Below are 23,425 nucleotides of genomic sequence, written 5' to 3'. Positions count from 1 at the left end.
TAAGGGTTTCAACAACTAGATGCATTAAGACCTTTCCAATTTCATCTGGAATGCATCCCAGACCACCTCCTGAAGTGGTTTGAGTGATTGGATTTATATCCATCAATAATGCATTTTAGAGGGGATTTACACACTGGTCCATTTCACGATAGGATGATTAGAAAAAAATATTTGAAGTGGCCTGTAAACAGAACTTTAAAGAGTCACAAAACACCAAAACACATTTTTTTGAGATGTTGACAGTCATGTATGTGTCCCTCGCTGCTAAAAACACTAATAGGACACAGATATTTCAGAAAAAACTGGTTGTTTTGTGTTATTTCGAGCAAATTGATTTTCCCGGTTTGAAAATAATTTTTGTAGCTACGTCACGGTGATTAGATCCTTGTGTAAATTCCAGCTTGGAGACTGGATGATTGTAGCGACAGGTACAACGTGACGTCTTTGAGTTTTCAGCATTAATTCATGAGAAAGACTTCCAAGTCTTTCCAGACCGCCAATCAGCGCGCTCTATTGTGTATGAGGTGCAACTTCATTAAAATGCATGATAAAGCTTTGAAGACGTAAGGGAGAAGGAGTGCTATTAAAATCATTGGAAAAAGAAGACATGGGTCATGGGTGTTGTGTTTATAAATGTGCTGCAAAGAAGGTTTTGTATCTTATTTCCCCACTGTGAGAGCGCAGCTGGACTCTTGTGTGGATTACAGTGGTCTGCTAACATGCAACAAAAATATGTTCGCAAGGAAAAAATGTTTTCACCCGAGAGCTTTTCGCATCTGGAAATGGTGAAATTCGGATTTGCCACTTGTCTTCTTTTTAAAAAAGACGCGGTTCCAGTTGGTGTTGATTGTCCTGTCTCTACAGATTTGTTAAATGTGCTCAGTGCTCTTTATTATGTTTATTCAGATGGCAAAGTTATCTAGTATCATCAGCAGTATTCTTTCAGTTTTAGTTTTTAAAGACATACCTTAGTTAAAATGGTTTAGTTTACTGTAAAATTTACAGTACGTTAACATCACTACAATATTATGGACTGAAAGATCTGCTGTAAATGCTGCTTTCCGAATGTAAACATGTAAACAACGTAAACTATTACCGGGGTGTAGGATTTTCGCTGCATTCTATACACGGCTTTCTGACACAACCTACCGAGTGCATAAAAGTTACTGACAAATGTTTTTTTTTCTCCATTAAAACTACACTCGTCCTGCAGTTCCTCCCGTTCAATATCTTGTTTGTCATGAGGGGCATGCATGAAATGTTCCTAAATGAAAGTGAAAGAGCCAAACTGCAGTTAAAGTCGACAAACTAATAATTTGGCAAATAATTTGATTATTGATGTCCATGTAAACATAGTCACTGTCTTTCTCCCCCGCATAAGATAATACAATTTATTTTATTATTTATATTTATTTAAACATATTTTGTATATGCCTTGGATGCCAAATAATATTTTCAACCTTTTTTTAAATTTACTTATAGTAATTAATCACAATTTCAATTAAATTTTTCAAAGTTATATCCTGTCCATAAAACAATTTCTTTCTTACAAATAGTTATCAAATATTTTATTTCATCTTTTAAGTCACATAACATTTACTGCTGTCAATGGATCTTGTTTTTACAAATAATTTCTATTTAATTTGCTTAATTTCTTTGTATATATATATATTTTATACAACAGATTTGTCTGGTTCTCAAATCTGATTGGCTGATAGCCGAGCGATATTCTGCCATATCAGAACTCCTACAGCCTCTTTACCCTTTGTGTATTACTACACCCACATACAGCCAGCAAAAAGAAGACACTACAGATCTAAAGTTTAAAAGATGCGCGGTCAACTGTTTAACTGTCAGCTTATGATTTGAATCCAATGTGGAAGAAAGTAGTTCCACATACAAAAGGGTTTTTGAAACGCTCTGTGTTTGATTTTGTTTTTATATACACAATTATGCCGTCAAACTGTTGTATAAACGCAATATCACACTCGCACGCCTCCCACCAGTGCCGATATACAGCCATATCGCACTGCTACGAGTGTGATATTGATCATATATATATTTCTATAATCTCATTATTTTATTATTTAGAGTCATTTTGTACATGCTGTCCACAGAATGTAACTTTTTTTAACCAACCGTATACATTTTAATGTGGATATTAAAAATAACCCACACAAAGAAATAGAAATGTAATGAAAATAAAGCAGTTGACTCTAGATGTGGGATGATCTGGCGTGTGAAGACGAAGCTCCACAGCATTTGCGAGTGCCTTTTTTTTCACGTGAATCCATCCAAAGCAGGGAAATCCTCTGAGTTTTTGGCAGGGGTTTGTGTTGGGCTTCTTTCCAATAATAAGCTCCAGGACGTACTGACGCTGGACAGCTGCTCTTTTATACAATGAACCCGTTAAACTGAGAGAGAGATACTTCCACTGAGCACTTCAGTTTTACTTCAGGCTTGCATGGACACGCCAATTAATTTTTTTCCCCATTTGTCCACAGGAAAAAGAAAGACATCCTTGTGGATTTACTACTTTAAATCTTGTAAATCATTTGATCAGGTTTGTATATCTTTCCGACGATGGTATAAAATGAAAGCAATATATTTAAAGTCTTCCTGGGTAACACTGTTGTCATGATATCATGCAGCGTATGAAGTTCGTCTTAATCAGATGGGGTATTTTGGCAATATTCTTCACCACAATCAAACATGTGTATAGGTGCAAATGTCAATTTCCAGACAAGAAATCTTGACTTAGAAAAATAGTGTTTTCAAAAGTGATTAAATAGAAATTAGCATTCTTAAATAGATTTGCATTCTTTTAGCTCCAATCCAACTCAAAACGGTCCTGATATCCATACTATCCAACTATTTTCAATGGAAGGAATCGTGTCAAATCGTCAATAACCAAATCCAGCTAATTGAGTATTCCACGTAAAAAGAACAGACCCCCAAGACTTCATTTGGAGACATTTGCATTCCAGTTGCTCGATACATCCACACACTGTCCAAGTTTTTAAAAACACTGCCATGAGTTAAGTGCCTAAATGTATGCTCTTTATACAGTTGAAGTCAAAATTATTAGCCCTCTTGTAAATTGTTTTTTCTTTTTTTTAGAGTTTTTTCTTTTTTCTATTTTTCACTGTATTTCCAATCATATTTTTTCTTCTGAAGAACATCTCATTTGTTTTATTTCAGCTAGAATAAAAGCAGTTTTTCATAAAAAAAAATAAAATAAATAAAAAATAAAACATTTTAAGGTAAATTTTTTAGCCCCTTTAAGCACATTTGTCTTTAAGTTGCTACAGAACAAACCATCACTATCCAATGATTTGCCTAATTTTCCAAACTTGCCTATTAACTTTTAAGCTTTTAAAAATCTATATTTTTTTATCTATAAATATTATTTACTGTTATCATGGCAAAGATAAAAGAAATCAATTAATAGAATTTTTTAATAAGTTATTAAAACTGTTATGTTTAGTAATGTGTTGAAAAAATCTTTGGGGAAATTGGGGAAAATATACAAGGGGGGGAGGGGGTGGGGGGTTAATAATTCAGGAGGGCTAATAAGTTTGACTTCAACTTGAAGTTCATTTATCAAACCTTATATTTAAGTAATGCTAGAAGAAAAGCACCACTAATAATAATAAATACAGCAGAGAACTGTTTGATAGTGGTAAATAAAACCCTCATGTTCTTACCGGAGATGATCTTGGATGCAGAAACGCAGACCCCATTGGCTCCGTCAGCAGGTTGTGGTGGTGGTGGGCCACTGGGTTTGGGTCGGGAGCGTGGTGTGGGTCTGGGCCGCGACTGTGAAGAGTCGTGAGGAGGCGTCCCAGGTGGGGTGGGCGTCCTAGGAGGAGATGGCACTGCCTCTTCTGTGTGGGATGGAGGTTGTGATGGAGGTTGAGGTGGAGGGTGACTCGGGGCCTGGATGGGGGTCTGGTTGGTGCGGCGAGGTGCAATGAGAGGCTGAGGGGTGCCGGGTGTAGAGTATGGGTTTGATATGGGTTGGTTAGGAGTCGCTTTTACACTCGGAGAGGTAGCAGGAACACTAGGTTTGGGAGGAGCTGGAGCTTGCTTTTTTGTACCTGAAAGCAAATTGTCCATGCATGATTTTATGGAGGAGCATTTTAGGGATGCACTGTTATTAAAATACTATTCATTGTATTATACATTATCAATTTATCAAAATATTGTCCATTTTTTTCAAGAACCGATCATGTACTTCTCAGTTTTAGGATTCAAGTTTTTTTAGTCTAACAGAATTCAAGAAAACATCCAAAAAACACTTTTAAGTTATTATTATTATTATTATTTTTCACAATAATAATAATAATAATAATTTTTCACAATTGATCAATAAATATCTTTAGATTTCAGTTACAGTTATAGAATACAGAATATTTTAATATATTTTTCTCCAGCATTGTGCCATATATCTCCACTTCAGCAGAATGTACATGCAGTAAACAACATAGTTTTAATCATATCTTTATTCTAAAAGTTTGAACTTTTTACAGAAATATTTGTTCATACATACTACACGTCACAAAACTACAAGTTTCAAGTCTAAATTAAAGACTCATCTAATTTCTAGGTCGTTTGAACCATAAATCCCTTCCTCGGGGGCCAACGGTCTCGCTTTTAATCCTGTTTAGTGTGGTCAACTGTGGTAGCATTTTTTAACCTGGCAAAATTATTTAAAGGGTCAATTACTAATTTGTTTTTGGTATTGAAATTAAACAGTTTTTCATTCATTCGTTCAATTAATTTCGGCTTAGTCCCTTTATTAATCTAGGGTAGCCACAGTGGAATGAACCGCCAACTTATCCAGCATATGTTTTACGCAGTGGATGCCCTTCCAGCTGCAACCCATCACTGGGAAACATCCATACACTTGTAATCACACTCATACACTACGGAAAATTTAGCTTACCCAATTCACCTATAGCGCATATCTTTGGACTTGTGGGGAAAACCGAAGCACCCAGAAGAAACTCACGCCAACACAGGGAGCTCCTCCACACCTGCAAACTCCACACAGAATTGCCAGCTGACCCAGCCGAGGCTCGAACCAGCAACCTTCTTGCTGTGAGGCGACTGTGGTAACCACTGCACCACCGTGCAGCCCCAAAACAGTTTTTATATAATCTATTTTACATCTTTTATGCTCCTTTACATTGTGGCCATTGCTGTTTTGTTTATTATGTCTGTGCTGTTGTTTGTATGTTTTCTATAAAGCACTTTGTGTGGCCTTGTGGCCGTTTGGAAATGTACTATATACATAAATTGAACTTGAACTTGAACATAAGCATAATTTTAACGCCAACAGCCTGATTTTACCAAATATATAATATCATTATTTAAAAAAAAGCCTTTTTGGCTGTTCACAGTATTTTCTAAATAATTAATATTCTACTAATATTGCTTTCATAACTCTTCTCGAGTTAAAACATCAATATTGCATCAAAAAATTGTTTGAAATGATGGCACTTTTTTGCAACTGACAATGAATTTATGTTTAAGTAAAGCAATTTTTCATATATATTCAATAAACTACTAATGATCAGTGGTGGAAAGAGTACAGAAAAGTACTATTAATTGCTTAAAAATGTAGCACGAGTAAAAGTATCTGTTGTAAATCTTACTCAAAGTATTGAGTAAAAAGTAGACCTTTCAAAAGTACTGAAGATTAGTGAGTATTACGCTGTAAAAAGCTGATGATTTACAATTTAATTTGTGGATGTGTGTAAAAGTAACATTCTGTAGTGCATTTAGTTATTGCTCAGCAAGAACTCAATTTCATAAGAAGTAAATATTAAGTTAGATTTAGGTTGTGAAGTCAGGTGACTAAAATTCAATGTCTAGTCAGCGTCTAATGACAACGTTATTAATGACATCAAACGACGTTGACATTTGGTTGATTTTAGCTTGTGTTAGAAAGTGACCAAAATCCAACGTCGAGCCGACATCTTAAATCATAATGATGTCAGATGCTGACATAAATTTGTCAGGTATGGCAACCATAGACGTCATATTGATAATGTACACACAACGTCAAGCTGTAACATCATTAGACGTTGATATTTGGTTGATTTTAGGTTGGACGTTTTCTAATTCCCATAGTGAAGTAAGAGTACAGATGCTGCACTAAAAATGTGCTCAAGAGAAAGTAAAAGTACACACTTTTAAAACGAAGTAAATTACATTTTCTGAGGAAAACTTCTCAATTACAGCAATGTGAGTATTTTTAATTTGTTACTTTACACCACTGCTATTTTATCTATTAGGACTGCTATTAAAAATCACTTGATAATATCTATTTAAAAAAAAAACTAAACATAAATATACACACAGACACCAAACAACCGGCAAGTATTAAACAAATAACAACTGTCAGCATGTAGATGCAGACAAACCAAAAACATTCAACATTCAGACAACATGTATATGTGCGTGCATTTGAGATTTAATAGCGTGCATTATGGATGGAGATGGCGAAATGATATGGATGCGTTTGTGTGTGTGAGATCCAACATGCTGATTGCAGATATGTGCATGGTAAGTGGATTGCTTGGGTAAGTGAATGTTTTTGATGTATAAGATGTGTTGAAGTCACCTCATTGCATATGCCTAATATATTTAAAGGAGTAGCTCACCCAAAAATGAAAACTACCTCATTATTTATTCTCCCTCCTGTGGGTTTAAACCTTTATGAGTTTCTTTTTTCTGTTGAACACAAAAGGAGATATTTTGAAAAATGCTGCCGGTTACCTTTTGTGTTCATCAGAAAAAAGAAACTCAAACAGGTTTTGAACAAGTGAAGAGACAGAAAATTAAGACAGATTATTCATTTTTGGGTGAACTATCCCCTTTAACTGAAGATAAAGGGACACGTAGGCCTTACCTCTGCGCACCATGAATGGACTGGGGCCTTTTGGGCTTGAGGTAGGAGTCCCGACGCTGAGCTGAGCAGGAGCAGGCGTCCCGCTGGAGCCTCCGGGGCCGTTCCTCATGGTTGGAGGTGTGGACACAGAGTCTCTGCTGCTGAGGCTACTGGAGGAGGAAGAGAAGCTGATAACTTAGATTTATAAACGCTGCATTGCAGACACATAAATCAGTTAACATGCAGAAAAGTTAAAATGCAATGGGGTCCAAGTCTAGTTAGGGACTTGCTCTGAAAGGTTAAAACTGTTAGTAGAGTTAGAAGCGTGTTTTAGCAAGCAGTGCATCCTTTACACCAGGGGTTCCCAAACAAGCTACAATGCAAAAGACTCACGACCTCCAATATCCTCTGAGGTAGTTATAAATATACAAACTTAGCAGCCCACACACAACAGGCTCAAGTAGACTTTCAGTTTAATTTTGGAGGATGTCACTTTTGAGACCTTCCTCCACAAATAGTTATGATGACCTTTATTTTTATTGTAATGACTGCCGTAAAAGTGTCAAAGTTTAACCCGGAGCCACAAATTCAATCAGCTGCATCTAATGCTATTGCTGTGTCTTTAATATAATCTAAATACCCCAGAGGTCGCAATCCAATGGGAAATAAATAAATGTAAAAATAAATTGAAAGGCTAATGGCTTTTTATTAGCATGTTGTTGTTTTTTGCAACTATTAACTGCTATTTTAACTTCTGTAGGTTATACAAAATATAATAATTATAATAATTTAATAAAATGAATTATATTTTTGGAAAAGCGACCCCTCTCATTGTAAACTAACCCCCTCTTTGGGAACCACTGGTTTACACTAAAGAAAGAGTAAGCAATCTGCTTTTTAAGTCTGCCATAACTTTTCACAGTTTCTGGGTCCACATTCTTGATCAGATGCTAAAAGCAAACAACAAATTGTACTAATAAAAGTTCATAGCGTGCTGTTTAACTGTTAAAAATACTTGATTATAATGTTTACATCAATGGCTAATCTAATGTAATCTGATCGATGGTCAGACCGTGATTTGTCTCCTATAAATGGTTTAAATATCCGTGTCAGGGATGCAGCAAGTCCAGAGACTGAAGTGAAGATTAAACATTCACTTTAATGTGTGATCATAATCTGCTATAGAGGGATTTGTCAAATCCAACTGACTAAAGGACCCAGAAACAGCATTTCCTGACAGCACAACTTAACAAACAAATAGAGAAAGGCAAGGCAGGACACGCATATCATACTCGAGCAACAGAGAAGTCAGAGAAGACAGGTTTTGGTCCTATGTTTGGGACGAGCATTATAATCATTTGAAGAATCATCCTTGATTTGTAATTTGAAAGGTTGACCATTTGAAATCAACAATAATTTTCAAAAACAGGTTGAAAAACTCTTTGGTATCAATTTGTGGAAGTGGATTTCTGCATCAAACCCACCACCTGAATCAAAAAGGCAGCTGAAATGGCTGTATGGAGCTTTATACAGCTATGAACAAACACATTGTGTGAAACAATGGCTTGAAGCCAAATTGAAAAAAAAATATTAAACTATGGCTGTCCATGAAACAAAATTAAAGTAATCATTCAATTCATTTCCATATAGTTTTTTGTAGAGTCAAAAGAAAATAATTTCATTTAAAATTCTACATAAGATTGATAACACGCATACTTTAAAAAACATTTCATAAATAAAATACAATAATAAGCATTTTTAATATGTTCATTTTTATGAATAACATACAGTAAATGACATAAATGACGGCACCCCTCCCAAATCACTTATTTCAATTAATATTTTCTATAAGAAGCTTTACAATATTATATTCGTGCATAAACATTAGATTAGTCAATACTGAAGCCAAATCTGGAGCTTATCTAACAAAATAACTTATGATTACGGTCTAAAAACTAGTACACCTAAATTTATATGTTAGAGATATATAAATTTATATCTTTATCTATAATTTATTTGTATATACATTCATACACAAAGTTGAAGTCGGAATGATTAGCCCCCCGTTGAATTTCTTTTCTTTTTTAAATATGTCCCAAATGTTGTTTAACAGAGGAATGAAATTTTCACAGTATGTCTGATAATGTGTTTTCTTCTGGAGAAAGTTTTATTTGTTTTTTTTCAGCTAGAATAATTTTTAATAATAATAAAAAAAATGTAAGGTCAAAATGATTAGCCCCTTTAAGCTATATTTTTTTCGATAATCTACAGAAAAAATCATCATTATACAATAACTTGCTTAATTACCCTAACCTGCCTAGTTAACCTAATTAACCTAGTTAAGCCTTTCAGGTCAATTTAAGCTGTATAGAAGTGTCTTGAAAATATCTAATAAAATATTATTTACTGTCTTCATGATAAAATAAATCATTTTCATAAAATAAAATTATTAGAAATGAGTTATTAAAACTATTACGTGTTAAAATGTGTTGAACAAATCTTTCCTCAGTGAAACAGAAATTGGGGGAAAATAAACATGGGGGCTAATAATTCAGGAGGGCTAATAATTCTGACTTCAATTGTATAAAAAAGACCAAAATTCAAGAGGAACAAAACATAAATTTTTGTATTAGATAATTGTATTTTCTTTCTATTTCTAAAAATGTTTGGTAACTAAACATTATTGTAATTAAATATATCTGTTTAATAAATCTGTTTTGTTTAAATTCACCAAAATATATGACCTATATTCACTGAGAAATGAATAAATATATTAAATTTCAAAATGGGGTGTACTCAATTATGCTGAACACTGTACATTTCATATAGAAATGCAATTATAAATAAGATACTGAATTTCTTTTAAATCATGTACAAAATTGTGGTGCTTATTCTTAAAATACTTTGAAGTAAAACAAAGTTGAGAACTGCACAAAAAAAAACTCAATGAAAGACATCTGCAGTAGATTAATACCTTTCACTAAAAATGCACCCACTGATTTTCAAGCAGCGTTTTTGAAGCACTAATCAAGAGAGTGGCACAGGCTGATGTGCGCACAGATTTGAGCAGCGGCGGCTCCTGGCATCTGGCAGCAGCTGGCGTGGTGAAGAAAAAGGATTTTGACGGTTGCACCAATCCTTACCTGTTGTCTGAGGCAGGGCTCTGCTGAACTAATGTCTGCTGGGTCTGAAGTGCCTCCAGACCGGCAGCGGGCAACTGAGGGCACGACTCAAACGCCGAACCCCCCCCGGCCTCAATGGGAGGGAGAGGGGGCTGGAAGTTTGGCGTGGAGTGCTGCTTTTTAGTTATTGTGCCAGTTCTACGAGGGGCGAATTCCGGCTGTTTGTTAGCAGGGCTACAGGGAAGAGGGGAGACAGCATGAAACACTCACACCACAGACTGACAGTCAGCGTGTTTCCAATACCCTTCCAATTGACATTGCAAATTGAAAATACGGATCCATCAACTTTACAATAACACACACAAAGCTTTTATGCTCGCATCAGGTGGCTTTTCAGGCTATTTAAAAATGGCATAAGAAATGTTTTTCGCATTTACAGGTCACTTAGTGTTTGTGTAACGGAGGCCAGCTAGCGAAGTGCTGTGCAGGTAAACCTCACTCCTCTGACCTTTAAAGTTGCTCTAGCGACAGACACTAAAGGCCATGGTCTTACATACAGTATGTATAAGTGTCTGGACTGACACTGTACTGACAATTTACTATAATCTTCTATGTAAAGCTGCTTTGACACGATCTACATTGTAAAAGCGCTATAGAAATAAAGATTAATTGAATTGAAAAAGTCACATGACCATTCTTTAAGTTTTCTCGCATGAGGAGAATTTTGGGGTAATTTGGAATGGAATTTATTTATTTATATATATTTTTTTTGCATTTAAAAGGTCACTTGGTATATGTATAACACATGCTTATTCTGTAAACGTATGGCTATGTGTAACATCTATCAAGCAAAAACACCCAATAAAGCTTTAACACTCACATTTGGAGGTTTTTGGGGGGAATCTGAAAACTCCAATTCAGTATTTAGTTTGCTTTGCATTTACAGGTCTCTTGATGTATGTAAAAGTCACATGATCATTCTGTAAACATACGGCTATACACTTAAATGTAGAGTTGAAACTGCGAATTAAAAATTTGCGTAATTGGAAACGCATCGATTTGGTGAAAAATAAATAAATAAACATAAACGTTTTAACACTTGCATGAGGAGGTTTTTGAAGGAATTTGAAAACTCTAATGGAATATATTTTTATTTAATTTTGTGTGCATTTACAGGTCCCTTGATGCATGTAAAGGTCACATGAGCATTTGTTATAGATATGGATCTATGCTTGTATTTGTAGACTTAAAATTGCGAATTGAAATTATTGAAAAAACGAAAATCACATGCATCAATTTTGCAAAAATCCCCCTATGATATACATAAAAAACATGAACATTCCTTAAAGTTGTGACTATGTAGAATTGAAATTGCAAATATTCCTAATGAAAACGCCTCAGTTTTGAAAAAAGTCTGTATTTTGTATGCTGCAAACAAGTATTTTTCAGGCAAATTGGAAAATTCATATTTAGCAAAACTGCAATGGAAATGTCACATGGCATAAATTATGTCACATGATTATGATTTCAATATGATTTTAGATATTTACAGAAACCGATGATGGTGCACACAAAAAAATCTGTTCAGAAGATTTTTATGCAATGTACTGTATAAGGGGCATATCCTGACTTAAGGTTTGTCTGACACACGTCTAACTGCTTATACGACCTATATGTCACCATGATTTTTGCAATTACTTATTGTGAGAGGACGAGTTTAATTCGCAATTTACTCCATTAATAGACACAATGTCATTTTGCAATAATACATCTACAAAACATTGCAAAAGTTTTGTGTGAATTTGTAATGGAAACACACCTAGTAGGGTTAGTCTCTACAGTGACGGAGGAAAAGGGGGACAAGACCACCACCTGACCACACACTACAACCACTGCAGTTTGCAGTACAAGAATTCATGTAGTTTCGCCTGTGTGAGTGTTTTTACACTAGAAATGCAGTTAGCTGTCGACTTGAATTTTATGAAACACCAAGGACCCCAGTTTCAGCTACATTTTTTTAATGTTCTCCTGAAGAAAGAAAAGGTCACCTACATCTTAAACAGTTGAATGACAGCAAAGTTTCATTTTCAGGTAAACAATGAAGCAGTCAAATCTCACAGAAAATGACTGCATTTGCCAGTGACTTTCAGTGGATTTTGTCCTCCACCTGAGGCCCAAAGTGTTCCCCTTTTCAAGCTCTGAATGTTCGGTATGATCGCCTGCGGGGCAGGAGCTGTCTGACTCATTCTAAACATACCAAACTCAGAAGAGCGACTCGCTGCTTCCTGCTTTCACACTCGCTGTGTCAAAAAACCACCATCACAATTTCAGAATTACCCTCTCAACATGCTATTTTCCAATCTGTTCTTAGCCTTCCTATAGCTGAAACAGCAGCGCATAAGCACAAGTAAAGCCAAAAAAATGTTCAAGGAAAAACAATGACTGATAAAAAAAAAGGTAATTTTTAATGTGGTTTTTAGTCAAATGTCTGCCAAATGCTTCACTGTATTCATTTTAGTTACTTCATTGCAACATCAGTGCTGCATTAGTGCTTTTTTCTTGTCTAACTCATAATCATTATATATATCAATAACGCATTTATACATAGCTACTGTATATAAAGTTTATTTATTTCAGAAAGCATACAATAAGCAACGGTTGACAAAACAGAAAGCAAAAGGAAAATGAAGCAAAAACACAAATAACTGTAATGAATGTAGGTCTAAACAGCCCCCAGCTGTGGACTCAGACTGTCTGCTTTGACTGTGACCGACTCACTGGCCACTACATAGGAAGCGGACACTACTGTGGAGTTGGAGTCATGTTTGTGAACGCGGGGATGAGACCTGTACCTGTCTTTGCGGGCCGTGTCAGAATCAAGCGAGCCCTGGCTGCCTGGGCGCCTCCTCTCGATGGTCCCATACTCTACATCAGGTGTTCCGGGGCACCCAGGCATGGCAAACACACCGGACACGTTGAAGTCCACATCTAAAAAGCCAAAAAGCAGAGGAATTTCAGACTTGGGACTGATAAAATATAAGTTCAGAGTTAAGATCACTTTCTAAACTTAGCTGTCAATAAAGATTTGTTTTCAGCACAAAATCTAAAGTTGTGAAAGGAAATGATGTCAAATTTCTCAAATTATGTCATTTACTGTATTTCCACTACTTCTATTTTTTTTAAGCTCATATGTGGCACGTCAGCTGCTTGAAACTGTAGCAATGCTATACTGCATTGTTCCTGCTAAATAATCATAATAATGAAATAATAATTATGTTATGAGTAAAATGTTTGTGAGTAAAAAAATTAGCATCAAGTGTCACTTTTCCTAGTAGGCAGCTGGAAAATCCTGTTTTAAAATTTCCAAGCTTGATAGGGCAGAAATTACAAGCAGGATATATCAGATATAACCGTGATAATTACTGAATCTCCTAAAGCATTTCTCAAGATGTGTTGATTTTTAAGGTGGCAGCCTATCTAGACAAAAACAAAGAGAACGCTTAATGGGTTTTGAACAATGACAGTCTACTGTAACTTTACCTCCTGGAAAGAACCAGCCTGCATGGTTGATTATCAGTTCAATTATAGACACCACATGGACAGAGGTAGTAGCTGCCATCTCAGCAAGACTTCTAGAAGAGCAACAACAACGACAGCAAAAAACATATATCCAACTGTTAACAAGTAGAGCTGGGCGACATGACAAAAATATCACAAGTAATCTCATTCGATGTAGTACCATTTCTGTCAACTCAATCAATTATTGGGTTATACAGTATATATATATATATATATATATATATATATATATATATATATATATATATATATATATACTGACCAAATGTAAAGAACTTTTATAGAATTCACTTACTAAATCTTTAGGGCCTAACAATGTAGAAATATAAAGTAAATGTTAATTAAAATGTAAAGCACATTTAAAAACTATTGACTACAGGTTAACCATTAAAGTAAACAATATTATTTATGTATTTATATCATTATAATTCTTGTTTTGTTAATTGAGTTAATGAACGAGGGATTGGGGATGGGAATATCAATGGACAATGTATTACTGTTTACCTCTGTCAATATTTAAATAGTTGTCAAACAACAGACCAATAAAAAGATTTAAAAAATAAATTAAGATTTCTCTAAATAAAGAGTGAACTTTACACTTTCAAGACAATAATAATAATAATAATTCCTTACATTTATAAAGCGCTTTTCTGGGCATTTAAATCGCTTTACATATTGGGGGGAATCTCCTCATCCACCACCAGTGTGCAGCATCCACCTGGATGACGCAACAGCAGCAATACTGCACCAGACCGCACACCAGCTGATTGGTGGGAAGGAGACGGTGTGATAAAGCCAATAATGATATGGGGATGTTTAGGAGGCCATGATATATATTGGGCAGGTTGCCGGGGTTAAACCCCTACTCTTTTTCAAAGGACATCCTGGGATTTTTAACCACCACAGAGAGTTAGGACCTCGGTTTAACGTCTTTTCTGAAAGAAGGGGCTCATTGAGCAGTCCCCTTCACTATACAGGGGCGTTACGACCCACACAGATTGCAGGTTGAGCGCCCACTGCTGACCTCACTAACACCGCTTCGGGCAGCAACCTAGCTTTCCTACGTGGTCTACCATTCAGGTACTGACCGGGCGAAGCCCTGCTTAGCTTCGGTGGGCGGCCATGTAAGAGTTGCAGAGAGCTAGCTGCCGGAAAGATGGCAACTTTCTCATGATGCTTCTGTCAGCGTCCCTGTATTGGCCTGTAATAATGCGTTCATATAAATTATGAAAAGGTATTACTATAAAGCAGTGTATTTTGTGACACGGCTAAATAAACGACAAGTCACAATTCAAAAATATAGACTTTCTATTTTGTCCATACGATAGATATATTGTCATATTGCACAGCCCTATTCACGAGCAGTAAAAACAAGAACATTACTAGCATTTTCTGCATCAACAAATCCATATGTGATGCACGTAATGATGGCTTATGTGAGACAAATTTGTTTGTGTCTCACCCCTCAGTTTTGGCCCACAGTAAATTGGGTCCCAGTACAATAGCGATGTTGCTTGCAGTCATCTTGTTGACATCACTTTCAAGAGCGAGCTTGGCAAGAAACTTCACCAGGTACCTGTACACACACACATGCATGTTAGCTTCGAACATGATAGCCGTTTAAGGACAATGTCAAAAGTTAGATTGGTGTATTAATAAGCAGACCTAAAATTGGTCTTGTTGGCCTTTGGTAACATGTCGCACACCACCCACAGTGCCTGAAGCCTCTTATCAGGGTCAGAGATACTGCAAACCAGACAAAACAAGACACAAACAGAGAGAGAGACAGTTTTATAATATTCTATCTAAAACATTCACACACAACAGAATCAGTGTGTATGGGTGTTTCCCAGTGATGGGTTGCAGCTGGAAGGGCATGTGCTGCCTAAAACATATGCTGGATAAGTTGGCGGTTCATTCCACTGTGGCGACTCCAGATTAATAAAGAGGCTAAGATGAAAAGTAAATGAATGAATTCACACACATATTAGCCTGGGTGTCACTTTTTCCATACACAAGAAAGAGATTTTTTGTTTTGTTTTCAGGGTTAGAATTAACTTTCACACAAGATTAATAAAAACGCCATGTTTAAAAAAAAAAAAAAAAAAAAAAAAAAAAAACACGTCACACTTTACTTTCTGCATCTAATTAAATGTACAAAAGTGATTTTGACATACGGTTTACAGCACAATTATTAGCCATCCTGTGGATTTTTTATTCTTGTTTACCAGAGCAAGGAAATTTCCATAGCATTTTTTCATAGATTTCTGCTGTAGAAAGTCTTTTTTTTTAGATTAGCTAAAATAAAAGCAGTTTTTAATTTTTATAAACAAATTTTTATGGTCAACATTATAAAACCCCTTAAGAATTTGATTTCATTGGCCACAGAAGAAGCTACTGTTGTCCAATGATTTGCCTAATTGACCATTAAGCCTTTAATCTGCACTTTATTCTGATTACTAGAGTTTTCCAAAATATCTAGCAAAATTGTATTTACTGTCATCATGACAAAGACAAATAAAATTATTATTCAAATTGTTATGTTGAAAAACTTGTTGGAAAAAAAAATTTTTTATTAACTAGCACTTGGCTACACGGCGGCACAGTGGGTAGCATAATTCCTTCACAGCTAGAAGGTGACTGGTTCGAGCTTCGGCTGGTTCCAATGGCATTTCTGTGTGAAGTTTCCCTGTTCTCCCAGTTTATGCCTGGTTTTCCTCCAGGTGCTCCGGTTTCCCCCACAAGTTCGAAGACATGCGCTATAGGTGAATTGAATAAACTAAATTGTCCGTAGTGTATGACTGTGAATAAGTGTGTATGAATGTTTTCCAGAGATAGGTTGCGGCTGGAAGGGCATCCACTGCGTAAAATATATATTGGATAAGTTGTCGGTTCATTCTGCTGTGGCGACCCTGGATTAATAAAGGGACTAATCCGAAAAGAAAATAAATAAATAACCAGCACATGTTAATAGAAATGTATGTAAAATCAAAAATTCATTCATTAAAAATACATTCAACAAAATTACAACATCAAATATAATCACTAGAGTTCAATTTAACAGAAAACATCTACACGGCTACACTATTATCTGAGGGTTGTGAAAGCATCATGTTCCAGCAGAAAGGACAGACTGATCATATGAGCTTATCACCACTGACTCTATATCTGTGCTCCACCTTTAACAGCTGTTACATAAGAGCACAGAGCCAGAACACCATCCGGAAGTCAGTGATCATTTTATGGGATACCAATATAAAAAGTGATTACATCAGGCCATCTACTATTTATGTTCTTTTACTTCAAATAGCATTTTAGTTACTGGTTTTCAGAAAACAGATGTAAATTCTTTGAAATGTTTGTTGTTGAGATATGATACTGTCTCTGCTGAGAACTTTAGCAGAATCATCCACTTTCATTTATTTGTTAGGCTGCAATCACATACTATTCAGAAGACAACAAGGAAACACTTATATACTGAATGTGTGCCAAAAATAGTATTTTAAAAAAAAAATAATAATAATAAATGCTAAAATCAAAAAGAAATCAAGAGTTTTTTTATTGAATTAAAAGCACTTTATTTTGTGTATATTGTCTGAAGCCCCGGTCAGATCACACGAGTGTCACGATTTCAGCACCATTTCTTTGACATACTTTAGGGAGTCGTGGGCAGAGATGGCAAAAGTACACACATCTTTTACTCAAACAGATACTTTAAAATGACTCTGGTAAAAGTTGAAGAACTGATTATGCTTTTGTACTCAAGTAAAAGTAAAAAAGTACGGCCTAAAACAAGTACTTAAGTAAAAAGTATTACTACTACCCGTTTTAGTTTCACAGGGTATACACACATCATGTATACACCAACATAAAATAACTTACATTTCCATCTTTTTTTCATCAGAATTTTGTTTTCAGCCGCAAACTAGCAAAGTAACATTACTCTACAATATTGTCCAACAAGACTGCTCAAAAAGTTGCCTTGTATATCATCACCTGGACACAAAACATAACTTTATGGCTTTTAAAAACAACAGCTGACATTCTCATTCATATATTCTGAAGCATAATTCTTCTGGCTATATACTGTATTTATAACTAATAAAGGTCTTAAATTTAATACTTCATTTTGTCTCAAACATTTTTTTCTTTTGATAAAATAAAAAAACTGAATGTATTTGACTACAAATAAATTTTTGCATTATGCTAAAGCAGCTTCATTTTCTTCAAACGGTACACTCTTGTAGCTCACATGATTTCACTGTTTGTTTGTATTTTTGTTTGTTTGTTTGTTTGTTTTTTTAGAGTATTCTGTATAATTTATTTAACAGATAAAGTCATTAAGGCTGTTCATACATTTTTGCATCATTATTTTTTCAAATGATAAATTCCTGATCCTTTGCATTATATTTTAATACATAAATCCACCTAGTATAAATACTTTTGATGTTCTAAAATATTTATCTAACAAATTATGTAATAAATTTAAATAAAGACAACAGTGTACATAAGATACATGTTAAAGCTATGAAACCTCATTGCATAATGTGTTTAAAGGTATTTAACTGCTGTAGTACTAACTGCACAAACATTGACAAAAAAAAAAGTGTATGATTGATTTTTTCCCCCCGCTGAATTTGATTGAAAGATCAGAAGGTTAGTGTATCAGTATAGCAAGGTCGTAAGTGGACAAATGACTTTAACCCCAGAGTTTAATGCCAGATTTGAACAGGACTGGTCTCCTATTTTACCTGTGATCTGATCGGCCAAAATGCATCTTATTACCCGGTATAAACATGACAATGAACTTGATCAGTAATGAAATCGCGGACTTCTCATCCACGTTTGCCATTCCAATGCTAAGCCTAAATAAACAAGCCTATGGTGTGTGATCAGAGGTTGAAAAAGCAGTGCACTGCAGCACACAGGCGCGCAACCACAAATAGATTGACTGAATCAAAAAGGCGTTCAAATTGCGCAATGACAAGAAATAATATAGACTGCACCACAAACCACATTAAAACGAAAGTAATGAGCCCGATTTAAAAATGTAATGAGTAAAAAGTACAGACATTTGTGTAAAAATGCAAAAAGTAAAAAGTTGTCAGAAAAATAAATAGTGGAGTAAAGTACTGATACCAGAAAAATCTACTTAAGTACAGTAACGAAGTATTTGTACTTTCCATCTCTGATTTGTGAAGATTTATAAACGACATATGATCGTCGTGACACTAGATTCAATCATTTTTTCTTGTGTAATGTGGCATAGTTCAGAACGACCGATACCATGCATGCGACACCTCAAGACACCATCGCAGAAAGTCGAGCATGTTTAACTTTTCACATCGAGTTCAGTCATGTGGATGACACTGTGCAATAGGAGCACATATTTCTCGGTTTTATCAGTGGGTGCTGCCGTTAATGCGTTTAAGAAGATATTTTTCCCAAGAAAAATATAGTCATTATATTTTTGTTTGTGCCCGTCCACTACTCACCTATATAGGTGGATGATTTTTTTTTTGCTCTGAGATATAAAGATTTATAAAGGTTAATAAATGTTTCACTGTGATTGTATCACAAACCTGTCATATATTTGCCAATTTTTTAATATGTCATTATTTTAAATATTATGTCTTTAGTATCTGCTTTTTCCTTGGTGTTGTTTATGTGCTCTCATTTCTCCGTTTCACTCGCAGCAAGTTCAGGCGAGGGACTATTTAATAAGAAACCCTGGCTGAAAAATATACTTTTAGATTTCAAAGAAAATATCTTAATATTAAAAAGGAATCATAAGTTTTATCTTATACATGTTGTAATGAATGCCTTTAATAATGCTGTTATTAGTTGTCAGCAAGCATCAGTGTTTATTAAGATTGAATAAATATCAAAAATATTTAAATTGTGACAAGACATTTTGTGTTTATTGAGATTGAATTAAGATTAAAAATATCTAAATTGAGATAAGACATTTTGTTATAGTAACACTCCTGACTGCTTTGGGAAATAACGCTTGTCGTGGATGTCACGGGATGACTGATCCTGAAGGAACAGGTAGTCTGCATATGTGTTACCCACAACAAGTTAAGATTTTTTCAAGAAAAAAAAAACACCAAATAAATTGTAAAAAAAAAAAAAAAAAATCTGACATAGTGATTTTTTTGACTGACAATAAAAATCGCGTAATCTGACCAGGGTTTCATAGGTTCATAGAGCTTCATATGTTGTATCTGTAATCCAACAAATTTTCTTTAAAAATAAATAATTATTTTATTTAATAAAAAATGTTTTTAATCAAATAAATGAAGCCTAGGTGAACATAAGAAATGTCAGCCCCTGCATTCTTTAACATTCTTTAAGATACTAGCCCAACAGTGGAAACGCAACATGATTTTAGCCTCACTGCTCATGCTCCCGGGCTACTGGCATGACCCAGCCTAATAAAATCCCTGGCTCACACTGGCCCAACAGTGGAAATGCAGCAGTGGGAATTCTTGAACTGGCTTGCTTGGTTTTGGGACTTGTAGAGCTCCGCATCGATGGATTTGCTCTTCAGTGTTTGGACTTTCAACAGTGAAAATTAAACCACACTGAACTGAACTAAAATAAACTTCAACTCTGAACTGGACTGGCACAGTTTCAGTTTACTTTAACTTCTATGTTAAGCTGCTTTGACACAATCTGCATTGTAAAAGTGCTATAGAAAAAAAGATGAATTGAAAAAAAAAAAATTAACTGAAGCATATAAATGACTGGTTGTTGGTTTTGTTTTGAGGTTTTGATTACAAATCATGATTAGTACATGATTAATATACCAATAGCTCTACAAAACTAAAGTCATTTGGCTTGGCCAGGCCAATACATACCTACTCGCTTCACAAAAATTGCTTGTTGTTTATATATTTTTAATATATATTTTAATAAAGAATATTATATTTTATAATATATTTTTATGCACACATGAAAGTGAGACGAGCAAAGGTGGAAACAAATGATATTAACTTAAGAAAATAAAATATGGCATCCATAGGGCTATTGATGTGAATAAGCCTTACTTTGAGGCTTGAATCCACTCTTCATACAGCTGGTAGGACATAAGAGGTTCAGGCAGCTCCCTCAGGTAAGATTTCAGGGCTCCTAAATATTCATAGAAAAACAGAGTTTAAGAGTTAAGAGTTTAATTGCAAAAACCAATAACTATTTTTTGTCATGTTCAGATATCATGTTTTTTTTTATTATTGCACATGGAAGATTACAATAGCTAAAAACATGATTTACAGAAAAATTTTCTGAAATCCTGTTTTTACATTGACTATTGAAAATTACAACTACGAAAGACTTCAAAGAGTATGTTTTTGTAAAACTTATGACTAGATTTCTGACCAATTCTAACATCTGTGGTTTTCAATTAATGCTTTAAGTGCATATGCTGGCATTAAAATTGTTTAAATGACTCTGAGTAGACTTTTTTTGGTGCACTTTCAATTTATTTCTTAGATATTTCTATATATACGTTTTTAATAAGCACAAAACAAAACAAAAATACAATATGTATTATTTTTTTTACAAATAATAACAACAAAAAAACTAAATTTCAATTTAAATTTAATAAAATAAATACAGTCAAAATAATAATAAGAATATTGATAACAATAACTAAAAAAAAAAAAAAAAAACAGTCCAAACAAACATAAGTCCTGTCATGCAACACACACCTGTTCCAAATCTCCATTGATAACACTCACACAGCTGATGCTGCTCAAGTACTGATTACACACTCATATATAGCGGTCACACAGCCCTTTTTTTTACTTCCACTCATACGCATGCAAATGCATCAGAGCGGAAACGCAAACTTATGCGACAAGTTTCACAGCTTGGTGAGAACTCTGACCTGTGAAATTATATCACTTGAATGCTGAGATCAATTGAAGTTTAAAACATGACCTCTCTGGACAGGAATTTTAAATATGGACCAATTGTTCGCTTTTTTGAATGGCTAATCAATTTGTTTAATCCCCCCCTTTTCGCAGATATAATAATGTTAATAAATGTTTATATATAAACAACTAAATGATATATCTTTTGTTATTAACTACAAAATGGAAAAAGAAGGCTTTAGCTTTAGAAACTTGTGTTGCTCACCTGGCTTTTGAAGATAACTAACAATTTCTCCTCAACCTTTTTTACTTTTCGACCTGATTGTGATATTGATCAGATAACACGTCAAACAGACACAGTGCTCTTGCTAAATTTTCGCTAGTTTTTCCTCCATTTCTAGGGTCCAAATTAACTGAAAATGAGCACTTTTAACTTCTCGCCCAACCTCCGCTACCCTGCAGGTACATGTAGCAGTGAATGCTGCTCTCTCATTGGCTGTAGGTGATTGTGGATGTTACGTTTAATCAAAACTCATTTCACATGGCATAATTTGAATACCCGACAGCTCCAGATATTTAGCTTGCCAAATATCTCATGAGTGTCGGCGACTCATTGGCGAGTCTCTCATGTCGCGTTCTTGATAGATCATGCTGTGTGATTGTCACTCACATGAACGAGCACTGATTTGCCTGTTATTTCAGGCATTTGTCGGCGATTTCTCAAAACCTGTCGGCAAGTCAAAATCAGGGCTGAAATCATGCAGCCTGAACTCGGTGTTAGTCAAACTCAAAACATTGGAAATGGAGAGGAACAACAAGTGTAAAATTGTCTGTGAATCATAAGTGGCCTACTTTCAACTCTCAAGAAGATATAAACAGTTTAATTCAGAACAGTGCACATGTTTTAATAATTGATCATGTTTATATTATTTGTGTGTGTGTCCATGTGTTGTAATATGTTTTTTTTTTTTTTTTTGGTAACTTTGGTCCTATGCTACCTGTCTTGATCAGAACTTCCAGGTAAAAAAAAATATTGCATCTCAATAGGACATTCCTGATTAAATAAAGAAATAAATAAATAAAATAATTAGGGAAGAGGCCCCAGATTTTTTCTAACTTTCTAGAAGCATCAGCCCTAGCAAAATGAATTCTTTCAAGCTTTCACTTTCAGATTTAAGCCTCAGCTGGATGATTTCATTCACTTTTATTGCACAATGCATGCAATGTAATTTTCAAAAACCCATAATCGGAGCTCTTTAAAAACTGAAACCATTTGGTCTCTTCACACTTAAACAAACGAAAGATCCAAGGTCTTTAAATAAATATATATTTTTTTAATTTTGGGAAGTTGATCTAAATGCAGAAATGACAATTCTTCAAACAAACTGCTTAACCCTACAATCGAATTGCGAAAAGCGGGACATACCAGCGACTGCGTGAGGGTCTGAGTAAAACTCCTCCAGCTGGGAAGTGGAACAGTCCAGAGCCGCCTTTAGTTTCTTCAGTTTGGAGGCTCCAGCAGCGATACGGAACAAACCCTGACAACAACGGAAATATTGAAAAAAAATATACATCTTCACAATGAGTGGCAAAATGTCAATTAAGATTGTTATATGATAATGACTGAAAATGGCGTTTTCGTTTGAGTCAGGGATGGTTTCACAGGGAATCGTCTGTCTCGTTTCAGTGCTATTATTAGTCTGAGTTTAGCCAAGAAGCAGAAGTGAAGCAGCAGACGTCTCAAACACGCAGACACCGCCACAATGTCCTTCAAGATACTCAACCCTGACATAATCTTGACCAAACATGCAGGTACTCAAGCATTGTTCTGAGTCTGGGGGTCATTCATTTAAATTGCTTTAGAAATCACTGTTAATCACTGTACTCTATACATTTATTGCTTCATTCATCAATAATTCCATCCATACATATATCCGTCTGTCTGTCTG

The 23,425-nt window shown here is 35.0% G+C and overlaps 1 protein-coding gene across 12 annotated transcripts in view; it reads right to left on the bottom strand.

Annotated features, from left to right (window-relative positions):
- The window catches only part of arhgap17b (Rho GTPase activating protein 17b), a 71,722-nt gene that overhangs the window by 6,629 nt on the left and 41,668 nt on the right, over nt 1–23,425 (bottom strand). For 3 of the 12 annotated variants that reach the window (XM_073934777.1, XM_009299324.5, XM_009299322.5), the window contains exons 11-19: nt 22,903–23,014; nt 20,652–20,733; nt 15,265–15,345; nt 15,062–15,175; nt 13,561–13,652; nt 12,873–13,008; nt 10,042–10,254; nt 6,920–7,068; nt 3,708–4,100 (exon numbers count right to left, since the gene is read on the bottom strand). In XM_073934777.1, coding sequence (XP_073790878.1) covers nt 3,708–4,100; nt 6,920–7,068; nt 10,042–10,254; nt 12,873–13,008; nt 13,561–13,652; nt 15,062–15,175; nt 15,265–15,345; nt 20,652–20,733; nt 22,903–23,014 — 1,372 coding nt within the window. Of the gene's footprint in view, nt 1–3,707; nt 4,101–6,919; nt 7,069–10,041; nt 10,255–12,629; nt 13,009–13,560; nt 13,653–15,061; nt 15,176–15,264; nt 15,346–20,651; nt 20,734–22,902; nt 23,015–23,425 lie in introns of those variants that run through there. The other 9 variants (XM_073934795.1, XM_009299325.5, NM_001329867.1 and 6 more) reach the window with 4 other exon arrangements.

The sequence above is a fragment of the Danio rerio genome, chromosome 3 (assembly GCF_049306965.1).
Source record: "Danio rerio strain Tuebingen ecotype United States chromosome 3, GRCz12tu, whole genome shotgun sequence".
In the NCBI taxonomy this organism is placed as follows: Eukaryota; Metazoa; Chordata; class Actinopteri; order Cypriniformes; family Danionidae; genus Danio; species Danio rerio.
This window is presented reverse-complemented; position numbering and strand designations above follow the sequence as displayed.